The 18261-nt window shown below is 33.2% G+C and overlaps 1 protein-coding gene across 1 annotated transcript in view; it reads left to right on the top strand.

The window, feature by feature from the left end:
* Positions 1 to 18261, top strand: part of CCDC7 (coiled-coil domain containing 7) — a 239592-nt gene that overhangs the window by 165916 nt on the left and 55415 nt on the right. Inside the window, exons 24-26 of the mRNA XM_057731790.1 lie at positions 2680 to 2781; positions 9129 to 9245; positions 12863 to 12970. Coding sequence (XP_057587773.1) covers positions 2680 to 2781; positions 9129 to 9245; positions 12863 to 12970 — 327 coding nt within the window. The remainder of the gene's footprint in view (positions 1 to 2679; positions 2782 to 9128; positions 9246 to 12862; positions 12971 to 18261) is intronic.

Below are 18261 nucleotides of genomic sequence, written 5' to 3'. Positions count from 1 at the left end.
TGTCTATAGTTTGGAGTTCAGCCTGATCTTTTAATTACCTCTCATAATCATATATAATCTAATTACTGATATTTTAAAATGTAATTCCATTATTTTCTATTCCACAATTTTTTGTATCTGATGTTTCTTTCACTCTTTCACTGTTTTTTGTCATTATGTATATTTTATCTTAGCCATATTTAATACCAAAAGTTTAAACTTTATTCAGAAGTATGATTACTGTAAGAAAACTAAATAATAATTTAAAACGTAAGTATAATAATGTTTATAATAACAATATTTCTAAATAAATCTATTTAATGCTTCTGTATATCTGAAAAGTAATGACTGCTTATATATACACGTGTGAAAAGTGTATTCACATGTTTACACTTCAGATAGTGATTTATGTCATTAAAAGATGAGATAAAATATTGTTGGATAACTAACATATATTGTAAATATAGAGGTTCCATCACTGATCTGGCTCTCTATTTAGTGCTTTTATAAACCTTTCTTCCTGAAGCCCAGAAAATGTGTAAGGTATCAGATGAAAGTTTTTTGCCTCACACTTAGAACTGCTAGAAAGAAAAGACTCAATAGTAAATATGATTATGAATATTATTAAATTATTTTACATTTCATTGTTTTAAGCAGAATTATCTTCATGAATGTGTGAGCTTACAGACATCTAAGTCAAATTTTTATTGTATTATTTAAATTCCTATTTCTTGATTTCCTTGAATTTTGTTTGTTCTATCAGTTATTGGAGCAATGTGTATTGAATTCTCCCACTGTGATTGTGGATTTATCTAGTTATTCTTATAGTATTGCCCTTTTTCCTTATACTGTCTATGTTGTTAGGTGCATACAAATAAAAATGTTTGATAGTCCTTATGGACTCAACATTTTCTTTTTATAAAAGGTACCATCTTAGTCTGTCTCCAGTAAGGTCTTTTGACTAAAATCCTGTTTTGCATGACATTGACATAACTACTGCAGATTTATTTTGGTTAGTATTTACATGGCATATCTTTCTTCACCTCTTTACTTTCCAATTTTCTATATTCTTGTAATTCTGTGATTATAGTTAAATTGTTTATAAATCCAGGTTGACTGTCTTTCTCTATCCCTACAACATGTAATCCACTTATAATTATTATACTTATTAATATATTTGGATTTAAATATTTCCTTTTTTGTGTGCTTTCTATTTTTCCTACCTGATTCAGGTTTCTTTCTATTTTCTTTCCTTATTTTGGAATTATTACTTTTTAATCAGTTTAACTTTTAAATCAATCATATATATATATACACACACACGTTAAAAGTTTTAAAGTATTTTTAAGTTATGAATACCCTTAGTACAATAAAGTTTAATTACAACTTTCTAAGTGTATGTATGAAGTAACAAGAGTCCTCCACATACTTTAAGGAGAGCACTCTGATGATTTTTATACTTAATTTCATAGTCCATTTTGAAAATGCACCAGCGGATTGGGAGGTGGGTTGGGCAAGAGGTGGACGGTTCGATCATTTTTTTAAATTGTGTATATTTGCTTAAATTGTTGTAAAACTGGATGGAAACAAGTTATTCTTGGTATATATTAATAATCCAGAGGTTTTACAATCCAGCTGTTTTACTTTTTGTTGGATTAAGAGCCTCTATACTAATAGATGAGACAGATGAAATCTTTCACATATAGAAAAGTTTAAATCTTAAAAAACTCATCTGAAATTAAGACTCTTGGAACTACCAGAAAAGTGAGGCTTTGTAGTAAGGATATCATATAATGATTTTTAATTAAATTTCTCTAGTTCTTTAATATTTATTCAATTGATCATAAAAATATATGCTATATACTATATCATATATACATATGTACACATGTACATAACATATACAACATGTTTGTGTATGTATGTTCTCCATTAGGTGAAGTTGATTAATTATGTTTCTAAAGCTTTATTATATATAAAAACATACAGATACATAATCTATATTATATATAGATTATATATACATACAGATATATATATAATAAATATACAGATTTTAATTGTTATGTATTCTTAGTGAACTGAATTTCTGTCTTTATGATGGACATTTTGTAGTAATTTTTTTGTGACTTTATTTTGTCTGATGTTGGCATGGTGTCTTTCTTTATGTAACTGCTTGCATAGAATAACTTTTTCATCATTTTATTTTTAAACTTTTTGTATTATTATGACTTAGCTGTATATAATAGGTTATTTTTTAATCCAGTGTAACACTCTTTGTGCTTTAAATGGAGCATTTAAAACATTTGTATTTACCAGAAGTATGGATATTTTGGAGTTAAGTATATTGTTGCTTGTATTTTCTGTCTTTCTTACCTGATCTGTTTTTGAACCTTCTAATTTATTTTGAATGTATTATTTATCATTTCTTTTTTTCTCATTCATATCTGTTATGAAAATATTGCATTTAATCCTAAAATGTGAATACCTTAAAACTATTCTTTTGAAAAGTACTTCCATTGTCTCTACACTTCACATACTTACTCCTTAATTCACCATCTCAATAATGTGGTATTTGACTTTATTGTTTCAAACCATGAGAAGAAATAGTCCTGGATGATTGACATGTGTTTGAATTACAGAGGATTTTCAATAAATCCAGTTCTCTATTTAATGGATTAAAAAGCATCTTTCTTGTAGCTCAGAAAGCCCAAAACGTATTACCCAAGGATCGAGTTGAATTGTCAAAAAGCCAACCTCAAACTAAGAAACTTAGAGCTGTCAAAATAAAAACACTACATGGTAAGTATGATAAATTTCAATATTATTAATTTATTTTTAATTAAAGTAAGCAAAAAACCCTTTGGCTTAGGTTTATAAATATTTAATCATATCTTTTGTATGCATCTATTAGATCAAATGTATTTACTGTGTTGTTCAATTCTTCTCTAATTCCACTGAAGTTGTGTTTATTCTGTGTTACTAAGAGATGTACATTGAATTTTCCCACTGTGATTATGGATTTCTTTGTTTTTCCTGGTAGCTTTGCCAGATTGGTTTATATATTTGGAAATGATGTTATTGAATGGGTACAGATTTATGCGTGTTATATTTTCCTGGTAAACAGGAGCCTTTGTCTTTGTAAAAGTACACTCTTTATCTGTAAAACTAAATTTTTTTGCCTAATGTTTATTTTGTCTGATAATAATATAGCCATATTTGCTTTCTTATGATATTTATACGGTCTTTGGTAAACAGTTCAGACAGAAGTTCATGGTGTTTTGTATGGTCTAAGTAATTTTTTCATAATGATCCTAAACCACAAGAAAAGCCCAATAGTTTATTAATTAGTTGTGTGCCAACAACTTAGCACCTGTTGGGTACTGCATAACTTTTATGGGAGTATAAATTTTCAACACCGTTAAGTAAGTACCTAGGAGCACAATTGCTGGATCATATGGTAAAACTATAATTTAACTTTGTAAGAAAATGCCAGACCATCCTCAAAATAGCTGCAGCGTCTAGCATTCTTACCAGCTACTAATCAGGTTTCCCATTGCTCCACACTCTTGACATCATTTGTTGTTTTCAGTGTTTGGATTTTAGCTATAGGTGTGTAGTGATATCTCACTGTTGTTTTAATTTACAACTGCTTTATGGTGTATATGTTGAACATCTTTTCATATGCTTATTTTCCATCTGAATGACAGTTATCTGTTCACATCTTTGCCCATGTTATAATTGTGTTATTTGTTTTCTGATTGTCAAGTTTTAAGAGTTCTTTGTATGTTTTGGATAACAGATCTTTATCAGATATATGTTCCTCAAATATTTCCTCCCAGCCCATGGCTTGTATTATCACTGTCTTAACAGTGTCTTTCACAGAGCAGAAGTTGTGTGTGTATTTTTCCTAATGAAATCCAACAACTTATCAGTTTCTTTTTTGTTGTTGTTGTTGGATTGTGATTTTGGTGTTCTATCTGAAAAGTCAACACCAAAGGTAAGATCCACCTAGGTGTTCATTTATGTTACCTTCTAGGAGATTTATAGGTTTACATTTTACATTTAGGTCTATGAATCATTCTGTGTTAATTCTTGGTAAGGTGCCAGATCTGTGTCTATATTCATTTTTTTTTTTTTTTTGCATTTTGGCTGTCTGTCTAGTTGTTTCAGTACTGTTTGTTGAAAAGACTGTTGTTTCTCCATTGAATAGCTTTTGCTTTTTTGTCAAAAATCATTGACTATGTTTGTATAGGTCTGTATCTCTTTGCTCGGTTACAATTGACCTACATATTCTTTCACTTATTGTCTTGATTTCTGTAGCTTTATAGGAAGGCTTGAAGTTGGGTAGCATCAGTCCTCTGACCTTGTTTTTCTTCAATGTTGTGTTGGCCAATGTAGGTATTTTGCTTTTCTATAAACTTTAGAATCAGTTTGTCAATATCCACAAAACAACTTGCTGGAATTTTGGTTGGGATTGCATTGAATCAAGTTGGAAAGAGCTGACAGCTTAACAATATTGAAACTTCCTATTCATGAACATGGAAAATCTCTACATTAAATCTTTGATGACTCATATCTGTTAGAGTTATACTTAAGCATTTCATTTTTGGTGCTAGTCATAAATGGTATTGTGTTCAATTTCAAACTTCACTTGTTCACTGCTGATATATAGGAAATCAATTGACTTGTGTTTATTAACCTGTATCTGAAAACCTTGCTATAGGTAGCTTATAATTCCAGGAATTTTTTGCTCTTGGTGTTCAACAAGAATAATTTTGTTTGTCTCAATTAACATACTTTTTAATTCTTTTTCTTGACTTATTACAGTAGTTGGGACTTCCAGTGTGATGATGGGTAGGAGTGGTGAGAAGAGACATCCTTGATTTATTCCTGATCTGATAATGACAGCATTTACTTTCTTACCAGTAAGTGTGATGTTATCTGTTGGTTTCCTTGTAGATGTCCTTCATCAAATTCAGGAAGTTCCCGCTATTCTTAGTTTGCTGAGAGTTTTATCATGAATGGATTTTGGATTTTTTTGAATAATTTTTCTGTATTTCTGATTGATCAAATGATTTTTTTCTTTAGTCTGTTGATGTGATGAGTTACATTAACTGATTTTCGAATACTGAGTCAGCATTGCATACCTGGAATAAATCCTCCTTGGTTATGGTACATAATTTTGTTTATACATGGTTTCACTCAATTTGTTAATATTTCATGGAGGTTTTTGCATTTTATTTGTGAGAGATATTTCTTTGTCTAGAGTAATACAGTTTAAGTCTATTGTGGTCTGAGAGTATACTCCATACAATTTCTGTTCTTTTAATTTGTTAAGGTTTGGATTTTCAGCCTGTTGTATCTGCCAGCTACTGATAAGATGGTTTTAGAAGCTGCAAGTATAATAGTAGATTTGTCTGTTTCTCCTTGCAGTTGTTTTTGCCTCATGTATTTTGTAGATGTAGATGTATTTTGTTGCTCTGCTGTTAGGTGTATACTCATTAAGGATTGTTACATTTTCTTAGATATTGACCCCTTTATTATCATGTAGTGCTCTCTTTATCCGTGATAGTTTCCTTGCTCTGAAGTTTGCTTTGTCTCAAATTAATATAGCTTCTCTGGCTTTGCTTTGATTAGTGTTAGCATGATGCACTTGTCTCCGTCCCTTTATTTTTAGTCTACCTTATTTTTATATTTAAAATGAGTTTCTTGTAGACAACATATAGTTGGGTCAGTTCATTCACTCTGACAGTCTCTGTCTTTTAATTGATAGACCATTCACATTTAAGGTGATTATTGTTATTTGGTTTAATATTGATCATATTTATAACTATTTTCTCTTCAATGCCCTAGTACTTTATTTTTTAACCTTCCACTCTTTTCCTACCTTCTCTGGCTTAAACTGCATATTTAACATAATTATGTATTCTTTCCTTTCTTAGCATATCAATTATACTTCTTTCAAAAAATTTTTAGTGATTCTCTTAGAATTTGCAGTATACATTTACCACTAATCTAAGGCTACTTTCAAATAACACTATGACACTTCATGGGTAGTGCAGTTATCTGATAACAGTGTAATCCCAGTTCCTTCCTCCCATCGCTTATAGCATTGTTGTCATTCATTTCACTTAACCTATAAGCTATTATCACTGAATACATTGTTTCTGTTATTATTATGAATAAACTATCTCTTATCTCAACTAAGAGTAAGAAAAGTTTATTTTACCTTCATTTATTTCTCCTCTAATGACATTTTCTTTATATAGATCTAGGTTTCTGATCTGTGTTATATTCCTTCTCTCTGAAGAACTTCTACCATTTTCTTTCACTGCAGGCCTACTGGCAACAAATTCCTTTATTTTTTTTAATCTGAGGAAGTCATTATATCTCTTTTAGTTTCAAAGGATAGTTTTTCTGGATACAAAATTCTAGGTTGGTGGATTTTTTTCTTTCAACACTTTTAAATATTTCTCTCCATTCTCTTCTTGCTGGCATAATTTGATGAGAAGTATAAGATATTTTTATCCTTGTCCCTCTATAGATAAGATATATTTGTGTTTTGTTTTTGTTTTGCTTTGGAGTCTTTCAAGATTTTCTGTCTTTGATTTTCTGCTCTTAGAATGTGATATGAATAGGTGTAGTTTTTTTGTGTGTTTTTTGATGTTCTTTGAGATCCTATGATCATTGACTGGGTGTCTGTCATTATTTTTGAAAAACTCTGAGCCAGTATTTAAATATTTATTCTGTTTCATTGTTTCTTCTCCTCCTTTTGATATCCTCATTATGTATATGGCAACACATGGGGGTGAGTATATATACACCCCTCATTACACCTTTTATAATTGTCCGAAAGATCTCTGATATTCTGTTCCTTTTTTCCATTAATTTTCTCTTTTCAATTTGGGAAGTTTCTGATGTCATATCTTCATGCTCACTGTGCACGAAGACTGTGTCCAATCTACTGATGAGCACATCAAAGACATTCTACATTTTTGTTGCAGTGATTTTGTTTTGTTTTGTTTTGTTTTTATTAATTTATTTATTTATTTTATTGGCTGTGTTGGGTCTTTTTTGCTGTGTGTGGGCTTTCTTTTAGTTGCGGTGAGTGGGGGCTACTCTTCTTTGTGGTGCGCGGGCTCCTCATTGCCGTGGCTTCTCTTGTTGCGGAGCACGGGCTCTAGGCGCATGGGTTTCAGTAGTTGCAGCACATGGGCTCAATAGTTGTGGCTCACAGGCTCTAAAGTGCAGGCTCAATAGTTGTGATGCATGGGCTTAGTTGCTCTGCAGCATGTGGGATCTTCCTGGAGCAGGGATCAAACCCGTGTCCCCTGCATTGGCAGGGGAATTCTCAACCACCGTACCACCTAGGAAGCCCTGGCAAGCAGATTCTTAACCACTGCGCCACCAGGGAAGTCCCATCCTGTATGATTTAAACTTTATTATTTATGATTTAGCAGCCTTTCATATACACATTTTTTTCTTCTTTAATTTACTGTACATTTGACATAAAACATGTAAATCTAAGGTGTACATGTTAATTTGATACATTTATATATTGTAATATGATTGCCATTGTAGTGATAATTAGCACCTGTATCACATTGCATAATTATTCTTTCATTTTATTGTTTGGAATAATTAAGTTCCAGTCTATTAGCAAGTTTGATGATTATAGTACAATATTGTCTGTATTCATTACACTATGCATTAGCTCTCTATTTACTACTCAGGTTTGTACTCTTAAACAACATGTGTTCTATCACCCCCTGTCCTCTGGTTAACCACAATTTCTTTCTCTGTTTTTACAAGTTTTGCTTTTTTAGATTCCGCATGTCAATGATATCATACTGTATTTTTCTTTCTCTGTATAATTTATTTCTCTTAACATAATGTGCTCATGATTCATCCATGTTGTCTCAGATAGCAGGATGTCCTCCTTTCACATGGCTGAATAATACTCCATTGTGTATATAAAACACCACATCTTCTTTACGTATTCATCCATTGATGGACTCAGGATGTGCCCATATCTTCCTGTTTTGAATAATGCTGCAGTAAAAAAAATAAGTGCATATATCTCCTCAAAATCCTGTATTTATCTCCTTTGGATATGTACTTAGAAGCAGAATGAGTGGATCAGATGGTAGATCTGTTTTTAATTTGGGGGGAGCCTCCATGTTGTTTTCCATAGTGGGTGGACCAATTTACATTCCCACTAGCAGTGTACAGAGATTCCCTTTTCATTGTATTCTTGCCAGCACTTGTATCTCTTGTCCTCTTGATGATGGCCATTCCAACATGTGTGAGATGATATCTCATTGTAGCTTTGATTTGCATTTCTCTGATGATTAATATTGTTGATCATCTTTTCACATACTTGGCCATTTGGTTGTCTTTGTTAGAAAAATAAGTTTTTAGTTTTTCTGCCCATTTTTTCAATTGGATTGTTTGTTTTTTGTTATTAGGCTGTATGAATTCTTTATTATTTTAGATGTTTCTTTATCTGATATATGGTTTCCAAAATTTTCTCGCATTGCATAGATTGCCTTTTCATTGTATTAATTGTTTCTTTTACTGTGCAGAAACTTTTAATTTTGATATAGTCCCATTTGTTGAATTTTTCTTCTGTTGTTTGTGCTTTTGGTGTTATAAAAAAAAAAAAAAATCATTGCCAAGACCAGTGTCAAAGAGCTTCTTCCCTACATTTTCTTCTATAGTTTCATCATAATTCCTGATCCATATATTTACCATGCCATCTTTACCAGAACTAGGTAATTGTTAAAATGATAATGATTCACATTCTGGTTTTGTTTATAATTTTAATAGGAATGTATTTTGGTGCTTCACCGTAAATGAAGGTGTTAGCTGTTGGATTTAGACAGAAGTATATTCTGTATTAAGAGAGGAATGTCTAAGAGCAAATCTGTAATTCTAAGTTTTCACAGTTTTATCAAGAGTAGATATTGAAATCTATTAAATGAACTTCTGACATTTGTTGAGTAATCATTTTTCTCTTCTGACTTAATGTAAGAATATTTTCCTAACTTCCAGACATTATAATCTTCTTGAAATTAGGCCAAAGTATATAGATTTCAGTAGTGTTTCTATATTTAATTTACTGAAAGTTTTCTTCATCTTGGTAGATCAAGATGTGGATGAACTCTCAGATGAGAATTTTGCGCTTGGAGATCTAGTAGTAGCTAAAGGATACAAGGATAAAATTCAAGCAAGTGGAGTTTATGAGTCTCAGATATTGAGAGGTATGAATGATATTGATAAACATTTTAAAAGTCATCATATAATACTTGGCAATTTAAAAATACATTTTAAGTGTGCATCAATTTATTTGTTTTATAGTTGAAGTTTTTCCTTAGGTTAGACATTTTAGAACATAATTTACCAAAAATTGGAGTTCTGCAGAACTAATAAATGCTGTAATGATAGTAGTACCCCTCATTCCTTCTTGTAGTCCTTAATATTCTAATTATTATACTACATTTCTTAAATTTATTGAGCAAGAAACCCTGTCTCTCTCTTTTTTTGGAGTAGTGTTTCATAGAGAACAAGTTTAGGAGACACTTTTCTAGGAATCTTATGGAGCTGTTACAGTTATTTCATTTTAAAAAGTATGACATTTACTGAGCATTCACATTTCAATTCTTATCAAGTATCATCTGCTAAAACGTGTTTGTTATTATCCAGTAGACCTATGCTTAATATTGTTATATAGTTTCAAGAAGGGAAAAGGAACATTTGTTTTTTATCTACTGGATCTCACTCTTGATATCATTATATATTTTCTACTACAATTTGATATTAGTGTATTTTTTGATGTATATTTTAAATTAATGTATTTATCTGTTCATTTTTTCTGTTTGCTTAAAAATGGCTTTGAGAAAAAATGGATATTATTAGAAAGATTGAAAATTTTTTATTTGGATTTTTAACTTAGTGTGACAGAAGATTTGGTTTATATATCTTTGTGCTTCTTAACTAGGAGATTGGGATTGACATATTTACACTATTGATACTATGTATAAAATAGGTGACTAATGAGAACACACTATATAGCACAGGGAACTCTGCTAAATGCACTGTGGTGACCTAAATGGAAAGGAAATCCAAAAAAAGAGGGTATATATATATATATGTATAACTGATTCATTTTGCTATACAGTAGGAGCTAACACAACATAGTAAAGCGACTATACTCCAATAAAAATTAATTTAAATAACAAATGAATATTTGCAAGTGAAAAAAAAAGAACCAAATAAAACCTGGGTGTTTTAGGTTGTTTCTGTTACTTTTAATTTATCTTGAAATATAGAAAGGTATAATAAGAATTAATATAATGAACACTTGTGTGTCTGTTTACCAGTTTAATAAGTATAATATACCTTAAATATTGAAGTCCCCTCTCTATTCCTCTCAGATTATTGCTTCCTTCTGCTCTGAATTTGATGTTTATCATTACCATATATTTCTTTATACTTTCGTTAGGTATGTTTTCATCTGTAAAGGGTTTATGCTATTGTTTTATTTTTAGTGTGCTATATGCTTTCTTAATCAACTTGCTTTTTTGGTTGATAATTTTAGTTCTTATTCATTTATTTTTATTGCTGTATAATGACCTGGTTTATGAATATATTGTTATCAAGTTGCCTATTTTTCTGTGGGTGAATATTTGGGTTGTTTCCATTAGGAGATGCCTATCTTCTTATGAAAGATAATGGTAGGGGTAGTGTTTAAAAGTACAAATGCTGGAAATAGACTGCCTGTCTTTGATGCCTACCTCTGTCTCTTACTAACTGTGTAAACTAGTTACTCTCTCCATATTTCAGTTTCTTCATCTGAAAAATAGGGCTAGTAATAGTATCTACCTCACAAAATAATTGTGGCAATTATATGAAATACTTTAAGAGAGTGGATGCCTGAAAACCAGCAGATAGTACTGAACCCTGTATACACTTTCTTTTAATGTTTCCTGTCCATAATTTATTTGACAGTCAATAGGTCATTATTAGCATAATAAGGCTTACTATAACACAAGCATTGCAATACTGCAATAGTCGATATGATAACCAAGGTGACTACTAAATATCTAATGGGCAGGATATACAGCATGGCTGTGCTGGACAAAGGGGTGATTCATGTCCCAGGCAAGACATGTAAGAGTTCATTACCCTACTTAGAATAGCACGCAATTTAAAACTTACAAATTGTTTACTTCTGGAATTTTCCATTTAACATTTTTGGACCAAGGTTGACCATGGTAACTGAAACTGCAGATAAGAGGGGACTAGTATATTTTTGACTTTGTAAAAGAAATGGAAAGTTCCCATTTTATGTGCTAGAGCATAGGATTTATTCCTTTAAGATTTATAAAGAATTTCACCCGTGAAAATATCTGTTCTTGGCAGTTTTGAAGTTATTAGTTTAATTGTACATTTTAATTTTTAATTGTTCTTTCCATTTTTTCCTGGCATATCTTGCTTATCTTTTTCTTTTGAAAGTACCAATTTCCTCTAGAGTTTAAATCTTATTTCTGTTCCAGATGATAGAGATATATTGATGGATAAATGATAATGTTTTCCAAAGAAATGTAACCAGTAATTGGCTTTCAAATCCCACCCACATGTTAGAATTAATCCTTTCCCAAGTTAGGTAATTCTCTTGTGGCAATAATTGATGATTTGTTTTATCCCACAAACATGCTTAAAACTTTTAAATTACTTGCAGATATTTTTAAATCCTGTAGTTCTTTGTGAATATCTACCTTTCTAGCTTCTCTTGAGACTTTAGATGACCCAGGAACCTCAGGCTTGCATTTGTCACAATCGGTGAGAGTAACAGCTTTATATAAAATATGTACAGGTATACCTCAGAGATTTCGTGGGTTTGGTCCAGACCTCTACAATAAAGTGAATATCACAGTAAAGTGAGTCACACACATTTTTTGGTTTTCCAGTACATACAGAAGTTGTGTTTACACTATACTGTAGTCTATTAAGTGTACAATAGAGTTATGTCTAAAAAAAATTTCATATCTTAATTTTAGGATACTTTATTGCTAAAAAATGCTAACGTTCATCTGAGCCTTCAGCGAATTGTAATCTTTTTGCAATAGTAACATCAAAGATCACTGATCACAGATCACCATAACAAATATAATAAAAATGAAAACGTTTGAAATACTGCCAGAATTACCAAAATGTGACACAGAGACACGAAGTAAGCAAATGCTTTTAGGAAAATGGCACTGATAGGCTTGCTTCATGCACAGTTGCCACACACCTTTGATATGTGAGAAGCGCAGCACCTGCAAAGTGCAGTAAAGGTATAAAGCACAATGAAACGAGGTATGCCTGTACACTCCATTTCATTTCTGCTGTTCATGCCACTCCAAACATCATCATTTTTATTTAACTCACATTACGTGCTCAGTTGCAGTAGACATTTGAGTTTGCTAGCTGAAGTATAGGTTTTAGAGTCTAAAGGAACAAAATTCATTCCAAACTTTTGCACTTAATAACTATGCAACCTTCCAAAATGTGTATAATGTCTCTAAGCTCTATTTTCCTCATCTGTTAAATGAGAATAAAAATAGCTACTTCCTAGAATTTTTATGAGGATTAAATGAGAGAATATTTGAAAAGTGCAGATATAATAGTATCTGGCATGTAGTAGCTAGTAAGTTTTTAAAAATTTTTAGACATATTTGTATTTAATTGAATAAGCATTATGTTAAATTGTTAATTAAACAAGATTAAATAATCATATGGTAAGATCTCTCTGATTAACTTTATGTACTATAACTTTACCCCAACAAAATGTTAATTTTAAATCAACTAATCTGGCAATCTGTTATTATTACAGTTAAAAATGAAGCAGCCTCAGAAAATCCAGGTACAGCAGAAAATCTTCCAGCAATGAGTCCATCAATTAATGACCTAATATTTCAATTAGGTTTAAACAAAGTGGTAGGTAAGTGGAGATTTGTAATGTTTGGGTACAATGGAATACAGTCTAAGAGTTCAAATATTTCAACTGTGTAGTATAGTTATTAAAAGAAAATAAGAAATTCAAACATAGGGCAGCCTTTTCAATTTAATACAGTTGGCCCTCTGTATCCATGGGTTTCATATCTACAGATTCAAATGGCCACAGATCAAAAATATTCAGAAAAACTTTTTTCAGAAAGTTCCAAAAGCAAAACTTGAATTTTTCATGCACTGGCAGCTATTTATATAGCATTTATAACTATTTATATAGCATTTACATTGTATTAGGTATTAGAAGTAATCTAGATATGATTTAAAGTATATGGGAGAATGTGCATAGGTTATAGGAAAATATTACACCATTTTACACAAACGACTTGAGCATCTACAGGTTTTGGTATCCACAGGAGATCCTGGGACTGATCCCCTGCAGATACTGAGGGACAACTATAATAATTTCATCCTTTTATTAACCAATCTATATAACAATTAATATGTATCTTTAAAAGAACTTATGTGCTCATTACTCCACCAAACAAACATTAATTAGGTAATGCTTAAGAGTTTACTTCCTCATGAAAAAAAATATATAGGCTTTTCCCTACATTGTGAATTTTCATGACATAGACTAGATACTATATTATCAGTTCCTTAGAGAATACAATTTTTGTTACTTACATCATATTTTGTGATAAGACAATGAAAAAATGGTACTGTCACTAGATGGGCAATATGGCTGCTTTGTGATCTTCCTATTACAAAGTTGGCAAATTTCTAATAGTTAAAAAACTTATGCTAGGGCGTTCCCTGGCTGCCTAGTGGTTAGGATTCTGGGCTTTTACTGACATGGCCTGGGTTCAGTCCCTGGTCAGGGAACTGAAATCCCATAAGCCGTGCAGTGCAGCAAAAAAAGAAAAAAACAAATCTATGCTAAAGCTAGTGTGGCCAAGTGACTAGGTACTTAAATATTTTGCAGAAAGATAAATGTAAATGTTCTGTGGCAGCTTCCAAAAAACCACTTTAAAGCAGATGTCAACTGAATGGCAGACTAGGAGGTCCTAAGGTCTTGATCTCTGATAGAAACATGAAAGGAAGGAAGGAAGGAGGGAGGGAGGGAGGGAGGAAGGAAGGGAGGGAAGGGAAGAAAACAAAGCAGAAAACTATCAGAGCCAACTTTGTCAGAGCATTAAGAAACAATGGAATATTTACAGTAACCAAGAGAATGCCCAATTAAGAAAAAGCTGTCTCCAGACTGGTAAGAAAATTTTGTGGAGATGTGAAGACAGAAATGTCAGAGTGGACTGAAGAAAAGATGCAACTATATGTTGTTTATGAGAAAGCCACATTAAATATAATGACACACACAAATTTAAAACAAAGGGCTGGAGATAAGGGAACATCAGCAAGATGGCAGAATAGAAGGTTCTTTACTTTCCCTCCTCCCACAGATTGCACTGAGTATATACCTACTTACAGATGAATTCCCTCTGAAAGAAATCTAGTAACTAGTTGAATGACTCCTATACATCAGTCAACTGAGAAGATACCCACCTTGAAACAATTAGGAAAAGCTGAGACATAACTCATTCTATAAACCCCACCCCTGGCACAGACACTTACAACTGGAGGGGAACAACTGGAGGGAGCAAAGGGTCTGGATCACACATCTAGAACCCTAGCTTTTATTGCTGCCACCCAAATGCCTGGCTCCCAAGTTGCCTAGCTTGGAGAGCCAGTGGGGCTCAGAATTCACAAGTTCTTCAGAAGCACATTTTAAAAAGAGGCCTTTTTGAAATGGATGCATGAGCGCTTCCCACAGCTATCCCCCTGGGCCCAGTACAGAAGGGATAGGCAAAAGTGCAAGGTTTTCAGTTTCTTCCTGGAAGGGATTTGACTGCATTCTTTCCCAGCTGCTTTGTGAAGGTCAAACTTCCAATCAGCCTCTAATCTGGGAGCTAATTAGGATCCTCAGCAGCCTGAAAGAGCTTGTGAGCATTTCTGTACATTCTCCCCCCAGGTTACTCTAACAGTAAAACCAAGTCTGCAGCTTCTCTCTAAAAGGAACTTGTTCACACATGTAGTGACCGAGCTTTTACAGCTGCCACCCAAGGTGTGAGCCCCCAAATCATTTAGCTCTAAGAACCAACAGTGTTTGGCTTTTGTGTTTCCCATGGCCATGTTAAAGTAATTAGTAGTCCTCTAGGAGCTAGAATGGGCACATGGGGACTCCTTGTGCCTTCCCGTGGCTCATCTCAGGGCTAAAACCTAGTCTCTAGCTTTTCCCTAAAAGGAGATGTCTAGCATCCCAATTTATATGTCTGCCACCCAAGGACTGGCACCTGAATCACCTAGCTCTGGGAGCTGATGGGTCTTGGCATGTGTGAGTCCCCCAGGTCCAGAGAGATCAAAGGTGAAGTTATATATAGGTACAAAAGCGCTCTCAGTACTTATTCTCTGTAGTTCAGCACAGAATGAGTAGCCAAAAACACTCAACTCCCAGTTTCTCCCTGATAGGAGCAACTATATGTCTAATACTCTAACTTTCCCAGCCTCAGCCTGATGGTTGGGTTTCCAGTTAGCCTGTATTGGTAAGGTAAAGGGGAAAGTAGTTAGTAGTCTAACAAGAGCATGAATGGGTGTGTGGGAATTTCCATGTCATTGGGGGCACTGACTAGTCTTGGCACACCCTAATCTCCTGGGAGCCACAAAGAACAAAGACAGCAGCTTGGACAAACACAAAGGTTTTAGAGGCAGCCAGAAGATCAAGTCAGGCTGATTGGCAAGATTCACCTACTACCCAAGACCAGTCTGTCATGAATGGGAGAGATAAGATGTTTTATCTAATTCACAGAAATCAACACAGAGTCAAGGAAACTGAAGAAACAGGGGAATATGTTCCAAACAAAAGATAAATCTCCAGAAACTAACCCTAAGGAAACAGAGTTAAGTGATTTACCTGACAGAGAATTCAAAATAAAGATCGTAAATATTCTCACTGATGTCAGGAGAACAATGCATGAACAAAAAGAGAATTTCAACAAAGAGCTAGAAGACATAAAAGAATATCAAACAGAAATCATGAAACTGAAGAATAAAATAACTGACCTGAAAAAAGTCAGCAGAAGGATTCAGTAATGGACTAGGTGAAGTAGAAGAAAGGATAAGTGAATTCAAAGATCAGTCAGTGGAAATCATCCTATCAGAGCAATGAAAAGAAAATTATATGAAAAGGAGTGAAGATAGCATAAGGCACTTATGGGATACTATAAAATGAAACAGTATATGCATTATTGGGGTGACAGAAGAAGAGAGAAAGGGTCAGAAGATTTACTCAAAGTAATACTGGCTAACAATTACCAAACCTGTGGAAAGAAACAGACATTTAGATCCAGGGGGCCCAAACAATACTGAATAAGATGACTACAAAGAGACCCACACTGAGACACATTGTACTTCATAAATGAAATATTGCCTGTCATATCAGTAAACAAAGGATGTCACAGCCATCAGCAATTGCAGCCCTCCTACACGAGCCAGTGAGCCCTGAGGAAACTCAGGAAGGAAAGAATACCTGCCATCTAGCAGCCTTAGACTGCAGCCACTCCCTACAGGGAGCTCTGGGGAACCTCAGGATGTGAAAACAGAGGACACTGGCCCCAGATAGCTGAGGTGCATATCAGAGGAGTGATTTCAGTGAGCCCAGTCTCTTGCATCTTCCCATACATGAGAAAGTGCTAAATACCTTAACTTGGAACATCTGATTTTCTTTAATTAACAATAATCTTTTGACGTTCGGACTACCTGTTTTGCTCTTTTGCAAAACTTTTATATAGCCTAGCTCCCTCCATCGCCTCCTAAGAGCAGTTCCCTCGGGGTTACTTGAAGTGCTGCCTCCCGGGAGGCCACTATGGAAAACAGTACACAGGTTTCCTCAAAAAAATTAAAAGTAGAACTACCATATGGTCCAGGAATCACACATCTGGGTATAATCTGAAAGAAATGACATCACTATCAAAGGGACATTTGTACACCCATGTTTATGATATGTATACACATATATAATGTGTACTATATATTATGTATTATATATATACCTATGTGTGTATTTATATATGTGGGTATACGTATCCATGTGTGGGTATCTGTATATATACACACACATAATCTAGCCATAAAAAGGAAACACTGCCTTTTGCAACAACGTGGATGAAACTGCAGGGCATTTTGCTAAGTAAAATAACCTAGTCAGAGAAAGACAAATGCTGTGTGGTATCATTTATATGTGAATCTAAAATAAAAGTCAAACTCATATAAACAGAGAGTAGAATGGTTGTTGCCAGGTCCCAGAGTGGTAGGTTAAATGGAGAGTGGTTCGTCAAAGGTTCAGACTTTTAGTTACGAGATAAATAAGTTCTGAGTATTTATGTACAGCGTGATTATATCTAGTAATACTGTGTTGTGTACTTGATATTTCCTGAGAGTAAATCTTAAGTATCCTCACCAACAAACAGAGAAATAGTAACTATGTAAGATTATCAATGTGCTTATTAACTGGATTGTGGAAATCATTTAACAGTGTTTGTGTATGTGTGTGTGTGTATATATATATATACATATATGTGTGTATTATCAAATCATCATGTTGTACACTTTAAATATATTACAGTTTTTTTGTCAATTATACCTCATTAAAGCTGTAAAAAATAAATATATGCATAAAGAGGCACACACACACAAGGTAAAGGTTTAGAGAAGGATACACGTGAGTAGCTATGTTATTATCAGATAAAGTAGACTACAGAGCAAGGAAAATTACTAGAAATAAATACATACATTAGGTAATGATTAAGAAATCAGTTCTTCAAGAAGACATAACATTCCTTAATGTGTATTTTCCTAACAATAGTGTGTCAAAATACATGAGGCAAAAACTGATAGAACTGCAGGGAGAAATAGACACATCCATTATTATAGCTGAAGACCTTAAGGCCCCTCTATCAGAAATGGACAAAACCAGCAGGCAAAAAAATCAGTAACAGCACAGTTGAGTTAACACCATCAATTAACTGGATCTAAGTGATGTCTATTAGAATACCTCATCCAACAATAGAAGGATACACATTGCTCTCAAGTTCACATGCTCTCTTCACATGTAATTCACCTCATTAGAAAACAAATTATACCTTGAAAAATTTTTAAGAAATAGAAATCACACAGATTATGCTCTCAGCTCACAATGGAATTAAACTAGAAATCAATAATAGAAAGATAGCT

The sequence above is a fragment of the Hippopotamus amphibius genome, chromosome 4 (genome assembly GCF_030028045.1).
Source record: "Hippopotamus amphibius kiboko isolate mHipAmp2 chromosome 4, mHipAmp2.hap2, whole genome shotgun sequence".
Taxonomy (NCBI): Eukaryota; Metazoa; Chordata; class Mammalia; order Artiodactyla; family Hippopotamidae; genus Hippopotamus; species Hippopotamus amphibius.
Note: the sequence above shows the minus strand (reverse complement) of the source record. Positions and strands in the feature narration are given on the sequence as shown.